The sequence below is a fragment of the Papio anubis genome, chromosome 2 (genome assembly GCF_008728515.1).
Source record: "Papio anubis isolate 15944 chromosome 2, Panubis1.0, whole genome shotgun sequence".
In the NCBI taxonomy this organism is placed as follows: domain Eukaryota; kingdom Metazoa; phylum Chordata; class Mammalia; order Primates; family Cercopithecidae; genus Papio; species Papio anubis.
Genome location: NC_044977.1, coordinates 95,185,225 through 95,204,913, shown reverse-complemented (window position 1 = coordinate 95,204,913; position 19,689 = coordinate 95,185,225). Strand labels below are relative to the sequence as shown.

The following is a 19,689-nucleotide window of genomic DNA, read 5'->3' as shown; positions in this document are numbered from 1 at the left end:
GTGTTGGTGTACGTCAATAATCTTTTCTCATTCAGTTTGAAATCTTCCTGGTTTTAGGTATGGCTAATGATTTTCTATCGAAACCAAGATATTTGGGGATTCTTTTAAGACTGAATTTTATTTAAACCTTATATTTTAGCAGGCCTCCTCTGATACTGCTATGGCAGGTGAAAGGGGCCATTCTCTCTTTACTTCCAGGTGGATATGGAAGTCCAGGATCTCCACATGTTCATCACTTATACTTGGGGGAAGAGAGGGTCTCCTTGTTACTGCTGGGCAAGGATAGAAGTACAAGCTCCCCACTAGCCTTCCACCAGCATCACCCTGACTGTGAGTGGAAAAGCCACTTGTTACTGTGCCTGTGGATACAGCTGCCCAAGCTATAATTGTTCTATTTTTCTGGAAGAAAAATAACATTAATTTTATCTGCAGCATCCTTGAAAATGTTAGGATCAACAGGACAGAATCATCTGAAAGATGCTTTTGTGATGCCAGTTCTCTAGGTTTCCTGAATAATATAAAGGCTATTAGATACAGACATGGATCCCCACAGGGACTCCACTGACATGATGGAGAGCACTGAGCTGTGTGGAATTCCTGCCTCTCCATTCCACCTCCTCTGACACTGTCTTATCAGGGAGAGGGAGGTGTACCGCATTCCTGCTAGTTAGGGGTAGAAGTCCACACTTCTGTGGGCTCCACTGATACCACCAAGAGGGGGATGGGTTGTTCACTAATGCCCAATAGAGCTAGAAGTCCTAGCTTTTCCCTCAGCTTCTTGTGACACCACCCTGGGAACGCGGTTGCAGTGCCTTATTATTGCCCCTTAAGGGTATAAGTCTAGGCTCTTTGCTAAGCCTTTGCTGGTGGAACTGCAGTTTTTTCTGTGGTATTGACTGAAGTAGAATGGTTATTGGCTAAAAGTTTTCTGTCTTGGCTAGGTTAACCTTTCCTGGTACTTTATCTAGATAGAGCAGTTTAGTCTTTCTTTTCTTATTTTTCCCCTCCCTCCCTCCCTCCCTCCCTCCCTTTTCTGTTTTCCTTTCTTTCTCTCCTCTCTCTTCTTTCTTTTTCTTTCCTCTGTACTCATTGGCATTTCTGGGTTACTGGCTTTGTTAGCTCCAATTCTGGGACTTACTGGGCATTTAAAAAGTCAACAGGACTTACCATTGTCATTCCTTAGGTCCTCACGCCCCTAACCTGCCTTCTCTTCTTCACCGTTTAGAGTCTTATGTTTCATACATATATACATTCCAGAGTTTTTAGTTGCATTTAGAGAGAATCGGGAAAAGTACATTTACTCCATCTTCCCAGAAGTAGAAGATCACCATGTGTAGTTTCAAAAATCCCTCACCTCTGGTGAAATTCTGATCAGTGCTTCCCCAACCCTTCTCTTAAAAATCACTGGACTATCAAAATGATTTTCTATGAGTTTTCTAAGTTTAGAGTTTTATTTCTTGTCTGTGTCACATATGAAATATTTCAGGTCATGGCATATTTCTACTCCTCATTGTTTATGGAATTTGCAGGCAGCAAAATGGCTCATTTTGGGCACTGCTGTCACTGTTTGCATCCGTGGAATTGATGATTGATATTTCCTCTTCCTCTGGATCCATGCCTGTGTCTAACAAATAGCCCTTATATTATTCAGGGAACCTAGAGAACTGGCATCACAAAAACATCTTCCAGATGATTCTGTCCTGTTGATTCTGAAATTTTCAAGGATGTTGTAGACAAGATTAATGTTCTTTCTTTCCAAAAAAAAAAAAAAGGGAACATTTGTAGTTTGGGCAGCTTTATGGCATGTGCCCAACTAGGCTAATAACAAATTGCAACTCAAACCAATTAATCTCATCTGTAGTTTAATGGAGGGTTTTCTCTTCCCAACTGTCTAGTTAGAAAAGCTGTTTGTATTGTTAGTATGCCTTGATAAAATTCTTGTAAGCTGGCAAAGAGCAATTACCAAGAAATTAAGAGAATTGTTGCCTCTTGTCTGATTATGGATTATTTGTAGAATCTTGTGTAGTTTGTAACAGGGGACAGCTTTCAGGTTACCATAAAAATGATAGTGCTCAAAAAATATTGGCCAAGAAAATAGAAAACAAAGGGGAGCTTACTGATCAAGCTGTTTTCGGTTAAAAAAGAGTGTGAGATGTCTTTAAAACTGCAAAGACCATGATTTCCTTGCCATCAACACTCATTCTCTAAGTTGGCTTCAAGAGCACTTAATTAGAACATGAACATGAACCTGTCAGATGACTTAAGAATTTAACTTTTAGCCCTAGATTTGAAAAACAAGACCCTTAAGAATAAAATGCATGCCCTATAAAAAGTGTCTAGCATTTGTCATTTCCAATTTTCATTAAATGCTTATTTTCAGCTTCAAGTTAGTCTTAAGATAAAGGAACATATTGCATAAAAATGAGTTCTTAGACAAACATTAGGCTCAAGATTAATTAATTACCCTGATATTAACACCTGTTCCCTCAATTCTGCAAAAAAGAGAACAGGAAAGATAAAGGAGGTTAGAGACAGAACCTTGGCAAAGATGGAATTTGACAGATGGTTGAAGGAAAAGGAATTTAGGAGAAGAGGCTGAGAGGAAGCAGTCAGTGAGGCTGAGGAAGCCTGGGCAGTAGGAGTCATGAGGAATCACAGTTCAGGAAGGAGGAAGACGTGGCTATGTGATCTAGCAGAGAGCTGCTGACTGGGCCTATAGATGACAAGAAATCATTTGTAGTGGTACGAGTACTAGGTCACTTATGTTTGGATTCTAATTTTGCCTCTGAGTGTCTGTGTGACCTTAAACAAGTTACTTTGCATCTCAATTCTCTAATCAGCGAAATGGCGACTTACTCATTCAACATTTATTAAGCATCCTTTGTATCAGGCACTCTCCTAAGTACTTGGAATACATCAGTGGGGAGAAAAAGACAAAACCCTTTCTTTCACAGGGAGCCCTTAGCATTTACAGTTTCAGGAGGGGATGAAGACAGACAATAAACATAATAAATAAGAAAATAATATAGTGTATCAGCAGGCTATAAGTGGTATGGAAAGAAAAAAGGTAGAGTAGGGTAAGGGGAGAGAGCAGGAGGGCTAGGGATAAATTGCAATTTGAAATTCAGAGGTCAAGCCCACTTTTGGTAATAACTACCTCCTGGGATTGTAATGAGAAGGACATGAGAGGCCCCTCAACTGCCAGCGCTGGACCCAGTACTTTGTCAGCCCCTGGTAAGCATTAGCCGTTACTGTTATCATTCCTAAAAGAATATTCACCATGCGGTTCCTTTATCTAGGAGTACTCCAGTTCACTCATGTTGCTTGGTTACTGGCACCTCCTTAGAGCATACATGTTTAAGCCAGTCCAGTCATAGCTGGGTTGCACTTACCATGGTGCCATGTCACTGCTTGATGCCCCTCTGAATCCAGAGACCTGGGTACTAGTTTTGCTTCTGCCACCCAGGAGCTGGGCAGCTTTGGGTGAGTTTCCTTGTGTATAAAGCAGCGCTCACCATCCCTGCCTCTCAGACCACTGCGGGAATGGTCTGAGAGGCAGGCATGGTGAGCGCTGCTTTATACATGAGAATGTATAAAGATGAGAGGATGGGCTGGGCACAGTGGCGCATGCCACTGTGATCCCAGCACTTTGGGAGGCTGAGGCAGGCAGATCACCTGAGGTCAGGAGTTTGAGACCAGCCTGGCCAACATGGAGAAACCCCGTCTCTACTAAATACCAAAAAAAAAAAAAAAAAATTTAGCCGAGCATGGTGGTGGGCTCTTGTAATCCCAGCTACTCAGGAGGCTAAGACACGAGAATCACTTGAACGTGGGAGGGGGAGGTTGCAGTAAGCTGAGATCGCACCACTGCACTCCAGCCTGGGTGACAGAGTGAGGCACTGTCTCAAAAAACAAAAACAGAAACAAAAAAAGATAAAATGATGAGAAGATGGAGGAAAGAGCAATTTGGGAAGCCTAGAGCTGGATCCCAACGTGTCCTATCATTTGTAAATTGCTGAGGGATTTGTTAGATACAGGAAGGGCTAATTCAGACTCAAAGTCAGGGCTGTACTGAGTGTCTGAGCTTCATTCTCTGTCCCTCTCCTGCATGAGGACCATTTAGGAGCATCTAAGTGAGAAACTAGCCCTGTTCCCCACTTCCTCCTCCATTGAAGCCCTTTTGGGAGTTGTGGGAGGGGAAGGCCATTCTCATTAGGTTTTCCACAGCTTCCTCTTCAAGAATCATTTCTCTTCTAGCAAGAGAAATGACCTGTCAGAAACTTTGGCTTTTTTTTTTTTTTTTGTGACGGAGTCTTACTCTGTTACCCAGGCTGGGGTGCAGTGGTGTGATCTTGGCTCACTGCAACCTCTGCCTCCTGGGTTCAAGCAACTCCCTGCCTCAGCCTCCTGGTAGCTGGGATTACAGGCGCCTGCCACCATGCCCAGCGAATTTTTGTTTTAGTAGAGACAGGGTTTCACCGTGTTGGCCAGGCTGGTCTCGAACTCCTGACCTCATGATCCACCAGCCTCAGCCTCCCGAAGTGCTGGGATTACAGGTGTGAGCCACCACCCCCAGCCAACTGGCATTTTTATTTTTTATTTATTTATTTATTTAAATTATACTTTATGTTCTAGGGTACATGTGCACAATGTGCAGGTTTGTTTCATACGTATACATGTGCCATGTTGGTGTGCTGCACCCATTAACTTGTCATTTACATTAGGTATATCTCTTAATGCTATCCCTCCCAGCTCCCCACTCCCCAAAATAGGCCCCGGTGTGTGATGTTCCCCTTCCTGTGTCCAAGTGATCTCATTGTTCAATTTCCACCTGTGAGTGAGAACATGCGGTGTTTGGTTTTCTGTTCTTGCGATAGTTTGCTGAGAATGATGGTTTTCAGCTGCATCCATGTTCCTACAAAGGACACGAACTCATCCTTTTTTATGGCTGCATAGTATTCCATGGTGTATATGTGCCACATTTTCTTAATCCGGTCTGTCACTGATGGACATTTGGGTTGGTTCCAAGTCTTTGCTGTTGTGAATAGTGCCACAATAAACATACGTGTGCATGTGTCTTTATAGCAGCATGATTTATAATCCTTTGGGTATATACCCAATAATGGGATGGCTGGGTCAAATGGTATTTCTAGTTCTATATCCTTGAGGAATCAGCACACTGTTTTCCATAGTGGTTGAACTAGTTTACAGTCTCACCAACAGTGTAAAAGTGTTCCTATTTCTCCACATCCTCTCCAGCACCTGTTGTTTCCTGACTTTTTAATGACTGCCATTCTAACTGGTGTGAGATAGTATCTCATTGTGGTTTTGATTTGCATTTCTCTGATGGCTAGTGATGATGAGCATTTTTTCATGTGTCTGTTGGCTGCATAAATGTCTTCTTTTGAGAAGTGTCTGTTCATATCCTTTGCCCACTTTTTGATGGAGTTGTTTGTTTTTTTTCTTGTACATTTTTTTGAGTTCTTTGTAGGTTCTGGATATTAGCCCTTTGTTAGATGAGTAGATTGCAAAAATTTTCTCCCATTCTGTAGGTTCCAACTGGCATTTTTAAACAGCTGGTCATTGAGCACAGCTGCCTAATGAAGTTTATGTATCTGTTGCCATGAAGGTGGGTTGAAAGTTGTTATTTTTGTACTGTTTTTGTTTTTTGTTTTTTTTAAGTTTGTTTTGTGAAAACACAGGATTGAATGTAAGGACTAAAGAGAATCTGTGTTGGGGTGGGGCTGAGGCATGCAGGGAGGATTTGAATCAAGAGCAGGCTTATGAGAGATCCCCCTTAGCACAGTCGTCGGAGTACCCTGATAGAAATTTCATACTAACCAAATCATGCTCTTAGCTCCTATTGAAGTCTGTTTCATTAGGTTCTGTGAAGACATAAAGGCAGGACAGGACCCTGCCTTTCACACAGTATCTGGGAAAGAGATGTATTTGGGAGGAACTTCTTTGCAGTGGTTTTCAACCCTGGCCCCATGTTAAATTTCTAGAGGTGGGGCCTAGGCATTCGTAACTTTTAAAGTTCAATTCCAAGGTGTAACCAAGTTTGAGAACCAGTGCTTAGTACAGAGGACTCAGCGGAGAGTGGCCATCAGTGTTCTGATTCTGGCAGATTTTTCTCATGAGCCTCTCTCTTCCCTCTTCCAACACAGCAGATGTACAGAGCTGTGAACTGGAACCTTGAACCATCATCAGTGAGAATCATCTGATGTAGCCTGGATTGTTATTTTCTCTTTTAAGCTGCACAATAGGAATGCCAAGGCTAGTTTCTCTGCCTTTGAGCTGTATTATGCTTTTAGAACCCCTCCCGTTTAGAATTAAAGGACCTGGGAATGCATAAAAGACAAAGCCATCACTAAACATATGTTTCCTTTTGATCTGTTGCAAATGACAAAAGTGCACAATAGAAAAGATCGTTTGTTTAAAAAGCATGTGAACAGCTCTCCTGTTTCCAAGACTCATTGTTTTGAAGGCAGGAGGCTCACAGTGAGACTTGGGGAGGTGAAGTGATGCCTTGTTGCTGGAAACTGTGATGTGCAGTGGCCGCTCACCTTTCTGATGTGCTTACAGGGCCGCCGGATGATTGACTTGATAAACATGTTGCCTCCAGTTTTTTGTTTTGTTTTGTTTTGTTAAATTCCTGGTAGCTAACCTAAATATCATGAGGTTGTGATGCCAACGAAATACATGACGGCTTTGAATGAGCTGTTCTGAAATCTAGGGCCAATCACTGTCAAAGATGCAAGTGGACCGAGAAACCAAGACTAAATCCTGCCCAAGCAGCAGTGTGGGGGTGGAGGCAACCTAGCAGGCCCTCCCGGCCAGAGCTGACTGGGAGCAGCCTAGTGTGGATTTCTCCATCTGGTCATGTGTTTTGGTCTTTCCCTCATAAACACCATCTCTTTTTAGTCGAAAAGCCAATATTTGTTAAGGAGTAGAGCACTGTTTTTTACCCCAGTTCTTTCCTCTCCCTTGTGCCTTACCCCAGTAGGCTGATGGCTCTATCAGCCCACCTCTGAGTGGTATAGTAATGAAGCCAGCCTCACTCACCCCTGCCATCACACGCTCTTTTTGTTTTTAGACAGAGTCTTGCTGTATTGCCCAGGCTGGAGTGCAGTGGCACAATCTTGGCTCACTGCAACCTCTACCTCCAGGTTCAAGCGATTCTTCTGCCTCAGCCGTCCAAGTAGCTGGGATTACCGGCACATGCCACCATGCCTGGCTACTTTTTGTATTTCTAGTAGAGACAGGGTTTCACCATGTCGATAGGCTGGTCTCTAACTTCTGACCTCAGGCAATCCGCCCCCCTCGGCCTCCCAAAGTGCTGGGGTTACAGGCGTGAGCCGTCGCACCTGGCCCATCACACGCTCTGAGTAAAGCCAAGGGATGCAGTACTTGTTGATTTTTCTTGCAAGCCCAGCCTAATGCTTTGCACACATTATTGCCTTTTAACCTCACAGCAACCCTCTTAGATGTGTTTCATTGCTTCTGTTTTCTAATAGGGAAATGTGGCGTGGCCACAAACTAGTGATGCGAGGACTTAGACCCAAGTCAGATGGCTTCAGGGTCTTTCCTGAGGTCACGCTCTCCCAGGCTCTTTTCCTGGATCAAGGAGTGTGAGCCTGAGGAGACTTCAGTGGGCTATATGGAAGGTGGCCAAGTGCTGTGATTTTTCCTTTACAGACCAAGTGTTATTTTATAGCAGGAATAGTATAGGCCTCCGTGGCTCAACCTTCTTGGACTTTATCATTGATGAATCGCTATGTCTCAGGAGCTGCTGGCCAGACTGGCTTAGTTGTTAATTTGTGCAGTCATTGAGGTATGGGCGGCAGGTCTCAAAAGATGGTATTTTGAGCCTCACTTGTGTTCTCAGAGAACTCAGGTTGTGTGTTGGGCTCTGTGGTTGCTTGTGAATGTGCAAAATATTTTTAATGCCAAAAACCAGGTATTATAGAATGTAGAAATGCAGCTTAGAGGAACAATTCTAGTTGGAATCCCAGACTCGTAAATTTGGTCTCTTGGCAGCTAGATTGCACTTTCTAGAGCTCAGGAAGATATAAAAGTTGACACTTTTATATAGATTTATGTGGAGTGTGGCTGAATTGCCAGTGCTTTTGTAGCTATAACTTTGAATTGCCTGACTTTAGTATTAAAAACAATGGTGCATTAACGTAGGCGTTGGCTTATTGGAAAAACGGGCCGAAGGAAACGCCTTTAACTTGTTATTTGACTTCTGTGGTGGTCTCCCTAAGGACTCTTACCAGTTGGTGCTATCCCACAGCTTGTGGGCAGATGTGAGCAACAGGAAGCCCTACCCCACAGACTCTGGGTTCCCACTTGGAGTTGCAGGCAGGGTTCCGTCTGGAATTTGGGTGCTGTGGGGCAGATTCTCATGGATGATCTTTAAACATTTATTTGTTCAACAACTATTTTATGGGAAGGGATAAACTCATGTATCAAGAAAAACTGTATGCATCTCTAACTTCAAAATAGGAAATTTATTACACAAATTTATTATGTAGATTTTCCAAGTCAGACAACTACTTGGAGGCATATTAAATGATTTAAAATTTAGATAGTAAAATCAACCACTTATTACCAGTGAATAGCATTATGCACGCATAATAGAGTTTCAGAATTTTATCTGCCTGCAACCCCAGACTTGACATGTCCCTTCCTCTGGTTGGTCTCTGAGTTGGTAGAAGGCTTGGTGGTCGCATCATGCAGCATTCCTGTGTGCACTGCAAGTCGTGCTCAGCAGAGATGGGGCTACCCCCGATGGAGAAGGGAAACTCACTTAACCGCCCCCATGTTTCCACTTTTGCCCATTGATGTTTAACAAGTTATCAGTATGTATAGAATGGCCACCAGAGAGCTGTTTGATTGATGCTTCTTTAATCAGTCTGTGATTATAACTCAGACTGAAGAAATCTGAATTCATGGATCGGGGTTCCTCCACCTTGGCGCTGTTGATTGACATTTGGGACTGGGTGATTATTTTGTTCTGGGGACTGTCTTGTTCACTACAGGTTTTTAAAGCAGCATCCCTGGCCTCTATCCACTAGATGCCAGTAGCACACACACAACATACACACCTGAGTTGTGACAAACAAAAATGTCTCCAGTCAGTGCCAGATGGTCTCTGGGTAATAAAATTTTCCCAGTTGAGCTCTCTTGCTTTACAGAAGGGAAGAAAGGACTATTAACATCACCTCTGTGGGTATTGAGACCCCAAGAAGACCCTTGTCTACAGAACTGGGTTTTGAATAGGCACTTCCCAGTGAAAATATGAAAATAGACTCTTGATTTCTAGCCAGTTGACTAAAATAAATCTTTTCAGCAGTTTAATTTCAGAAAGATGGCTTTGATTATTTTGATTGAGATAAAGCATTAGAAGACTCAAAATAGCTGTTTTTGTTTTGCTTTGTTTTAATGAGCAAATCAGGGAAGGTTCCAGAGGGCTCTATGACTTTCAGGAGATGTATTTCTAAGTGATGTCTGTTCCCAACCGTATTTATGATCCGTGTGAGACTGAGCTCCTGGTGAGCCTTGCGAGTGTCTGTTCTGGCATTTCTTCATGGAGTGGACATTACTGAGGGTCAGTCGGTGGCTGGGCCCTGTGTGCAGCAGATGGGAATAAAAGGGACAGGAGCACAGTGTCTTCCTCAGGGCACTCCCAGCCTCCTCTGGGCAGGTGAGTCACACACTTCAGTACGATGGAACTTTTGAGTGCTGTGTATATGCCTGGAAATGAAACTGCCAGTGATTGGAATAATGGTCCTGGAGCAGTGGTTTTCAGGCTATACTCTTTTAGCAGTTGAGGTTGCTTTTTCTTCAAATGACATGTGCAGAAATGTAACATAAATAAATAGATCAGACCCATATTGGAAGCCAGGGTGAAAGCAGGGGCCTGTAATTCCCCACTCCTCCCTTTACCTCGGAGCTGACACTTCCAAAGAGAATGCCCTCTCGTTACAGGTTTGACTGAAAGTAGGCTAACGCTTGGTTGGATGAAGATCATTGTTTTTCCTGACTAGATCATCCTCTTTTTTCTACTTTAGGTAAAAGCGATTTTCAGAACCATCAATCTAAATGAAGATAACAATGCTGTTTCATGGCTGTGTAATTTTTGCTGTCACTCTGTAGAAGCAGATTCACGGGCTTAGAGAAAAAAACACATACTTGTATATTTTATATATGTGTGTATATATAAAATATGTTGTATATATATTACATATATAATATATAATGTGTTACATATTTACTAAAAGAATTTTGATATGAACAACTCAAATAATAGAAAAATAGAGAAAATAAAATATTGAACCTCTATCCCTTAGATTTAACAATTCTCATTATTTTCTCAAAATTATTTCACACACTTCTTTAAACCTCTAGTGGGTAAAGATTTTTTAAAAATAAAAAGATATATCCACAATGACCAAGTCTTGGGAATATTTTTTCTATACTACCTCTACCCCTTACCCACATCCCCTATCCCAGTTCATCTTGGGGACCACAATGTAATAATTTGAATTTTGTTGTGAAACCTACATGAAGGAATCAAACTTGATTCAATGTGCAATAGTTCATATCTCTACTTTATTCTTCCTTCAACAACAATTTTGGGTGCCTCAATGTGCCGGGACCTGAGCATACAACAATGAGCCAATGAAATAGACCAAATGTAGCTCCTGCCCTGGGTTTCGTTAACAATGGAAGTTTTTAAGTTGCTTGTCTAGAAAACTGAGGAGAACAAGTTCTGTGCCATGCTAGCTGGAGGGGTAGCTGGGGAGGAAAAGATGATGGATAAGGATGAATTTGGAGGTTTGGGGAAGCAAGCCCATTGGCAGAGTGCTGGTTAGGTTCTTGAGTTGATGAAGATCTTTGTGCATGACGCTCCTGTAGACATCTGTGAAGCTGGAAGCCAGAGAAGGCTGCATCGTATGTGTGCCTCAGAAATTATGGCTCTTGTGTTGTGGAAGCTGGCCTAGGCAGACAGCTACAATGTGGGCAAAGCCTCTGACTGGCTGGTGGTTCACTAGTTGCCTTGAAGTGGGAAGGTAGAGCCAATAGTCAGAGTTGAGTTATTTTCCCTTTAAAAGAATTGTTTTCTAATAGTTATTACTCTGCTACTTTTATAAAACAGCACAAAGAAGGACTCAGGAATCTTACATAAGAAAAACAGCCCACTGGGAGCACAGATGTTTACCTGACACCTTGCTTAGTTCCTACCACATGCCCAAAGTCCGCGTTTGAAGCTGTCTCATTTATTCACCTTAAGGAAGACTGAGTTGTTTGCACTTTTGGTAAAAGTATGCCTTCTATCAAAAGTTTATTACAAGGCATGGTGGCACACACCTGTAGTCTCCGCTACTGGGGAGGCTGAGGAGGGAGGTTCGTTTGAGCCCAGGATTTTGAGACTACAGTGAGGCATGATCATACCACTGCACTTCAGCCTTGGCGACAGAGCAAGACTTCTGTCTCTTAAAAATAAAGTCTGTTACAAACGGAATCATTTGAAACATTTGAAGAGCACTAGAAAAGAAACGTGACAGTGTAGAGGTTTTGTGTTTATTTGACTTTATCAACCATAAATTGTGTTTTTCAGAATTCTATAACAAATGTGTTTTTAGGACAGAAAGTAAATTTTGGGAACCTTTGATTTAGACTTGGAAATATAAACCAAGTGGTTTCTTACTAAGTTTAATGTTTTTAATTGTTCTTCCTAAGTAGACAACGGCCCGATTCACATAATGGAGTAAGTGGAATATACGGAGTCTAAAGGAGCCACAAAGCCCCAGTTATGTGCGGAAACACAAGATGTATTTTCAAATGAGGATCATACTGAGGCAGGCAAATATTCCTCTTGAATTTTGTGATTGCTTTCAAAATGAACTACGTTTGTGAATAAGCATCAGGGCCCCCGTGTATGTTTGTGTGACAAAAATATTAATACCCAATTTTGTACAACGTAATTCACTTGTTAGTGCCATAGATGAGTGGGCAGGAGGTGTGCAAAAGACTTGACGTTGAGTTTCTCATTGAACATGCCCTCAGAAAGGTGTAGGTGGCATTTCAATAACATATCTTTCCAGAATAAATTGCAGCTCTCCTTACTTTACAATTGGTGAAAATATTTTGAGCTGATAAATATTTTTGTGATTTCATTACTTTTCAAAATTCAGTTGCAAGACTGATGCATGCATGGCAGCGGGGATGTTTATAATGGCCTGTACATTATTTTTCTTCTTTGTTGGCAGGAAATAACTACGTGCTTGCCAGATTACTACAAGTGGACTCAGTATCTCTTTGTTAAACTGTATGAGGCTGGGCTGGCCTATCAAAAGGAGGTAAGTTAAAATTAGCTGCACTTTTAAAATTTAGTGAATATCTTTAGGATACATCATTGTTAAATAAGAAGCAAGTAAACCCTGTTTGCACAGTAGCAGTTAAATGAATGCTACCTCAAGTTCATAAATTCAGTCACAGCAGACCCAGAAAGTGACTACTTCCTAGTTCAGTTTAGTGTCATCAAGACAGGGTCTGGGCTTCTTTCACCCTTGAATTCTTACCACATAACCTGCTCTCTGGTTCCTGTAATGAGATCAAGGAGGGGGTGTAAGAAGAAAGAATACAGCTTCTCAAATCCTAGCTCAGCTCCCTCTCCCAGCTGTGTGACCAGCTGGGTAACTTAACCTCTAGGAAACATGGTTTTGTATCTGCTGAATGGGAGTGGGCACATTTTCCTTGTGGGGTACTATGGTTTGGATGTCCCCTCCAAAACTCATGTTGAAATTTAATTGCCATCGTGATGGGTTTAAGAAGAGGAACCTTTAAGAAGTCAGTGGGTCATGAGAGCCCTGTCCTAATAAATGGATTAATGTTATTATTGTGGGAATGAGCTCCCAATAAAAGGATGAGTTCAGCCAAATTCTCTGTGTGTGTGTGTCATACACTTACTTGCTGTTCTACTTACTGCCATGGGATAATGCAGCACAGAGGCCCTTGCAGATGTTGGCACCATGCTCTTGGACTTCCTGACCTCCAGAATCAGCCATATAAACTTCTATTAATAAATTATCCAGTCTGTGTTATTCTGTTACAGTAGCAGAAAATGGATGAAGACACAGGGTTCTTGGAAAGATTAAAGGTAATAGTTAAAGAACAGCGATCACAGTGGTCTCCTGAGAAATGGAAGTGTTTGTTATGGTGGGAGCTCAATAATGGTAGATAAGACTTGGAATGGTAGGAGATGAGCCAAGGGCATCATAGTGTGACATAGAACTGTCCAGGATGATAGCCACTAGCCACATGTGAATTTAAGTTTAAAATAATTAAAATTAAATAGTGTTTAAAAAGTCAGAGCTGGGCACAGTGGCTCACATCTGTAATCCCAGAACTTTGGGAGATTCACACAGGAGGATTGCTGGAGGCCAGGAGTTCAAGACCAGCCTGGGCAACACAGTGAGACCCTGTCTCTACAAAAAGTAGGAAAAAATTAGTCCCAGTTACTCAAGTATCAAGATGGTGAGACAAGAGGACCCTTTGAGCTCATCAGCCTACTGGGGTAAGGCAAAAGAGAGAGGAAAGAACTGAGGTAAAAAATAGTGTTCTATTCTTTAACAAATATTGGCTTTTTGACTAAAAAGAGATGGTGTTTATGAGGGAAAGACCAAAACACATGACCAGATGGAGAAATCCACACTAGGCTGCTCCCAGTCAGCTCTGGCCGGGAGGGCCTGCTAGGTTGCCTCCACCCCCACACTGCTGCTTGGGCAGGATTTAGTCTTGGTTTTTTTCCAGGTAGCTCTCTGTCTTAGTTGGTTTGTGCTGCTACAATAGAATACTTGAGACTGGGTAATTTATAAACAACAGAAATGTATTTCCTCATAGTTCTGGAGGCTGGGAAGTCCAATATCAAGGTGCCGGCCTCTGGCAAGGGCCTTCTTGCTGCATCATCCTACAGTGGAAGGTGAGAGGGCAAGAGAGAGTGAGAGTGAGGGAGGGAGCAAGGGGGAGCCGAACTCACTGGTTTTTTTTTGTTTTTTTGTGTTTGTGTTTTTTTTTTAATTTGAGACAGAGTCTTGCTGTTGTTGCCCAGGCTGGAGTGCAATGGTGTGATCTCGGCTTACTGTAACCTCCGCCTCCCAGGTTCAAGCAATTCTCCTGCCGCAGCCTCCTGAGTAGCTGGGATTACAGGCATGCACCACCACGCCCAGCTAATTTTTGTATTTTTAGTAGAGACGGGGTTTCTCCATGTTGGTCAGACTAGTCTCGAACTCCCAACCTCAGGTGATCTGCCCGCCTCGGCCTCCCAAAGTGCTGAGATTACAGGCGTGAGCCACCATGCCCAGCTGAACTCACTTTTATAACAAGCCCACTCTTGATAACTAACCTACACTCGTGATAGCAACATCAATTTATTCATGAGAGCAGAGGCCTTATGACCTAATCACCTCTGAAATGTCCCACCTCTTAACACTGTTGCATTAGGGATTAAGTTTCCAACACATGAACTTTGGGGGACACATTCAGACCACAGCAATCTCCTTTTATTGGATAGCTATTTTCAAATTGGCCTTGAAACAGAAAACATTGCTATTAGCCTTCTATTTCTGTGGTTTATTTCAAAATACAAATTTTTAGAATAAACTTTAAAGTTAACCGACTTTAGAAATATACTTTGTAAAGCATATTTAACCAAAATAACTCAGGTAAATGAGCATTTAGGAATGGTATTTGAGCAGAGCATTACTAAACATAGCTGGAGTGTTTAAGTCTTTTGTTCTTAACAAGCACTGTCCACCAAATGTTCAGTTCTGTTGCAAAAAGAATCTGCTGTTGCTTTCACAAAACAAAGTATTTTCAGCTGCGAATATGAACATAAAGACCTCTACTTGGTAGAACATTAATTTCACCTTTTGAAAAACATTTTCTTAAAACTCTTTTTTAAAAAGTTCTATTCCGTCGATGTAGTTTTAGAGGGTTTTGTTGTTGTGGGTTTTTTTTTTTTTGATTAATACATCATAGTTGTACATATTTTACATGTGATATTTGAAACATGTATACAATGTGTCATGATCAAATCAGGGTAATTGGGATATCCATCACCTCAAACATTTATCTTTTCTTTGTGTTGGAAATAGATTTCTTCTAAATATTTTGAAACATACAATAAATTATTTTTAACTGTAATTTCCCTACTATATTATCAAATGCTAGAACTTATTCCTTTTATCTAACCGTGTTTTTGTACCCATTAACCACTGTCTTTTTATCCCCCCTCTCTCCCCTTCCTTTCCTAGTCCCTGGCCGCCACTATTCTACACTCTACTTCCATGAGATCCACTTTTTTAAGCTCTCACATATAAGTGAGAGCATTTGATATTTGTCTTTCTGTGCCTGGCTTATGTCACATGGTAACCTCCAGTTCCATTCATGTTAATGTAAATGAGAGGATTTTATTCTTTTTTATGGATGAATAATATTCCATAGTGTGTATATACCACATTTTTAAAATCCATTAATCCACTGATGGACACTTGGGTTGATTGGATATCTTGTCTATTGTGAATAGTGCCACAATAAGCACAGGAGTGCAGGTATCTCTTCAATAATACTGATTTCAGTTCCTTTGGATATATACCCAGCAGTAGGATTGCTGAATCATATGTTAGTTTTATTTTTAATTTTACGAGGAACCTCCTTACTGTTTTTCATACAGTGTATGAGGGTTCCCCTTTCTCCATATTCTCACCAACATCCATTACTCCGTCTTTTAATAGAAGCCATTTTAACTGAGTGAAATTATGTTTCATTGTGGTTTTGATTTGCACTTCCCTGATGATTAATGATGTTAAACTTTTTTTTTTTCATATACTTTTTAGCCATTTGTATGTCTTCTTTTGAGAAATGTCTATACAGGTCTTTTGCCCACTTGCTAATTGGAGTGTTTGGATTTTTGTTTTTTGCTATTGAGTTGTTTGGATTCCTTATATATTCTGGTTATTAATCCCTCGTCAGATGAATAATTTGCAAATGTTTTTCCCCTTCTGTAGGCTATCTCTTCATTTTGTTTATTGTTTCCTTTGCTATGCAGAAGCTTTTTTGCTTGATGTAATCCCATTTGTCTATTTTTGCTTTTACTGCTTGTGCTTTTGTGGTCTTACCCCAAAAAAATATTCGCCCAATCCAATGTCCTGTAGCATTTCCCTAATGTTTTGTTCTAGTAGTTTCATAGTTTTTGGTCTTACATTTAAGTCTTTAATCTATTTTGAGTTTATTTTTTTATGTGGTAAAAAATGGGGATTTCGTTTCATTCCTCTGTATATGGATATCCAGTTTTCCCAGCAACATTTATTAAAGAGACTGTCTTTTCCCCAATGTATGTTCTTAGAACCTTTGTCAAAAATGAGTTGACTGTATAAGTGCATGGATTTATATCGGGGTTCTCTGTTTCATTTCATTGGTCTGTGTGTCTCCTTTTATGCCAGTACCATGCTGTTTGGGTTACTATAGCTTTTTAGTATAATTTGAAATCAGGTAGTGTGATGCTTTCAGCTTTGTTCTGTTTTTGCTCAGGATTGCTTTGGCTATTCAGGGTCTTTTGTGGTTCCATACAGATTTTAGGGTTGTTTTTCTATTTCTGTAAAGAATGTCATTGATATTTTGATAGGGATTGCATTGAATCTGTGCATCACTTTGTGTAGTATGTGCATTTTAACAATATTAATTCTTCCAGTTCATGAACATAGTATATTTTTCCACTTTTTGTGTGTCCTTTTCAATTTCTATCATTAATGTTTTATAGTTTTCCTTAGAGATATTTCACCTAGCTTAAATTTATTCCTAGGTATTTTATTTGTAATTCTTATAAATAGGATTACTTGCTTGATTTCTTTTTCAGATTGATCATTGTTCACATATAGAAATGCTGCTGATTTCTGTGTGTTGATTTTGTATCCTGCAACTTTACTTAATTTATTTATCGAGTCTAAGTTTTTTGGTTAGAATCTTTAGGTTTTTCTAAATAAAAAATCATGTTATCTACAAACAAGAATAATTTGACTTCTTCCTTTCGAGTTTAGTTGCCCTTTATTTCTTTCTCTTGCCTCCTTGCCCTGGCTAGGACTTCCAGTACTATGTTGAATAAAAGTGTTGAAAGTGGTAATCCTTGTCTTGTTCCAGATCTTAGTGGAAAGGCTTTCAATTTTTTCCCATTCAGTGTGATATTAGCTATAGGCTTGTCATATATGGCCTTTATTGTGTTGAGGTATGTTCCTACTATACCTGATTTGTTGAGGTGTTTTATTTTTATTTTTATCACGAAGTATGTTGAATTTTATTGAATGCTTTTTTAGCATCTATGGAAATTATGTGTTTTGGTCCTTGGTTTTGTCATATGACATGACATTTGTTTATTTGTGTATGTTGAACCATCCTTGCATCCCTGAGATGAATCCCTGTTGATCACGGTGAATGATCTTTTTAATGTGTTGTTGAATTCTGTTTACTACTATTTTGTTGAGGATTTTTGCATCTCTATTTATTAGGGATATTGGCCTATAGCTTTCTTTTTTGTTATGTCTTTGTCTGGTTTAGATATCAGGGTAATGCTGACTTTATAGAATGAGTCTGGAAGAATTACCTCTTTCTAGAAGAGTTTGAGAAGAATGGGTATTAGTTAGAATTCAGCAGTGAATCCATCAGGTCCTGGTCTTTTCTTTGATGGAAGACTTTATATTACTGCTGTGAACTCATTACTTGTTCTATTCAGGTTTTTGATTACTTCATGGTTCGATCTTGGTAGGTTGTGTGTGTGTCAGGAATTCATCCATTTCTTCTAGGTTTTCCCATTTGTTGATGTATAGTTGTTCATGATAGTCTCTAATGATCCTTTGTATTTCTGTGGTAAAAGTTGTAATGTTTCTTTTTCTGTCTGATTTTATTTATTTGGCTCTTTTTTTCCTAGTCTAGGTAAAAATTTGTTGATTTTGTGACTTTTCAAAAACCAAATTTTTTATTTTGTTGGTCTTTTTTTTTTTTCAGTCTCAATTTCATTTACTTCTACTCTGATCTTTATTATTTCGTTCCTTCTACTAATTTTGGGTTTGGTTTGTTCTTGCTTTTCTAGTTCCTTGTGCATTTTTTGTCTGGAGTTGCTTATCTGGAGTCCTGTTGATCTCTCTTCAAAGTTCTTTTTCCTGTATGGTACTCGTTGATTATCAGTCTTGTGCTGGTATTTAGCCTTGGATGGTGGATATAGTTATTAGAAAGAATAATGGTTTATTATGCTTGAACATTCTAGGGAATGATAGCGAGTCCCCTAATTTATGAGTCTGTCTTTAGCTGTCTACATGAATTTAATAGCAGCTAGTGATGGTGCTAATTTACCCATTAGGTAAAGCTAAGTTTGCAGTGTGGCCTTGGCTTCAGGAAGCATACTGAAAGAATTGCTACATACTGGCACCTCTTCCACTGTGCCTCCTTGTGGCTTTGGAATGTAGTGACAGTAACAAACGGTAGCTTTGTGGGCTCCCCCTGGACTTAGTCCAAATTCAGGCCCATTCTGGATGGAATGGAGCAAGATTGATTTTGAGTGCTACTTTATAAGACCTATGTGATGTTCCTTAGTTAAGCATGCTTTGTCAAGAAGGAAGCTAATAGACCTTAAAAAAAATCAGTACCCTAAAATATATATTTTACTAGCCTTCTGGAACCTGAAGCTGACAGTATATTCAGAAAAGGTCTTTGATAGTATTAAAAAAAAAAAGAAAGAAAGAAAGAAAGAATAGAAAAGAAAGAAAAGAAAAGCAGAGCTTGAGGAGAGAGGCGGGGAAAACAATGGAGAGTAGACAAGGGCCTGAGGAGTGATATGCTGGCCAAGAGACAAAAGCATGCTGATGGTGGGTGTGATCTAGAAGGGACAGGCACCTGTGTGAAGGGCAAGGCAGGGAGGCAAGGCAAGGAGGATCTGAGGGAAGAGGAGAAATGGTAAAAATGAGATAAGAGGCGTGAGGGTTTGAAACAGTAGGGCTGGCTGGGGCAGCAAGCCCCACAGCTGCTGTGTCACAGATAGGAAAGCTGATAAACACAAAATTAGGAGCATACTGCCCACATAATCCCCAAGGGAGCCCAAAGTCACCTACAACTCCAAGAGCGTAATGGCAAAGAAGAGTAGAGAGAAGAGACAAAAATCCCTGCTCTGACTAATCACTGTGCAGATTTGACCCTTTATGAACATGGCTCCTTTGTGTTTGTAATTGTGTTATGAGGTGCATTTCTAAAATGCTTCCTAAAAGCTTCCCACAAATCACTCAAGCAAAAAATATTAGTCCTAATGTTTAACCCTTTAATAAGCAGGGAAATTACCTTCTTTGGAATGTCCAATTCTGTAATATTCCCAGATAACTATTGCGAGGGAAGCAGTGGGTAAAATCTACCCAGAGCTCAGTGTGTTTGCAAGTGTTTTAATGATTTCAGTGTTAATTTAAGGTTCATTTCAATACAGGCTTGACTTTATTTTACAAATAAGGCTAGTTAACTACAAAGGAACATGGAATTGGCTTCAGTAGGTGATAGATAACATAAATGCCAACCAGGGAAATGAATAGAGTCAGTGAAGTTGCCCAGAAATTATATCCTATTCATAAGGCTGTGCTTGCTTAAAAA

The 19,689-nt window shown here is 40.4% G+C and overlaps 1 protein-coding gene across 3 annotated transcripts in view; it reads left to right on the top strand.

Annotated features, from left to right (window-relative positions):
* LARS2 (leucyl-tRNA synthetase 2, mitochondrial) overlaps positions 1 to 19,689 on the top strand; it is a 160,371-nt gene that overhangs the window by 46,251 nt on the left and 94,431 nt on the right. For all 3 annotated transcript variants that reach the window (XM_017955509.3, XM_017955508.3, XM_017955510.3), the window contains one exon: positions 12,279 to 12,368. In XM_017955509.3, the coding sequence (XP_017810998.1) occupies positions 12,279 to 12,368 (90 nt within the window). The remainder of the gene's footprint in view (positions 1 to 12,278; positions 12,369 to 19,689) is intronic.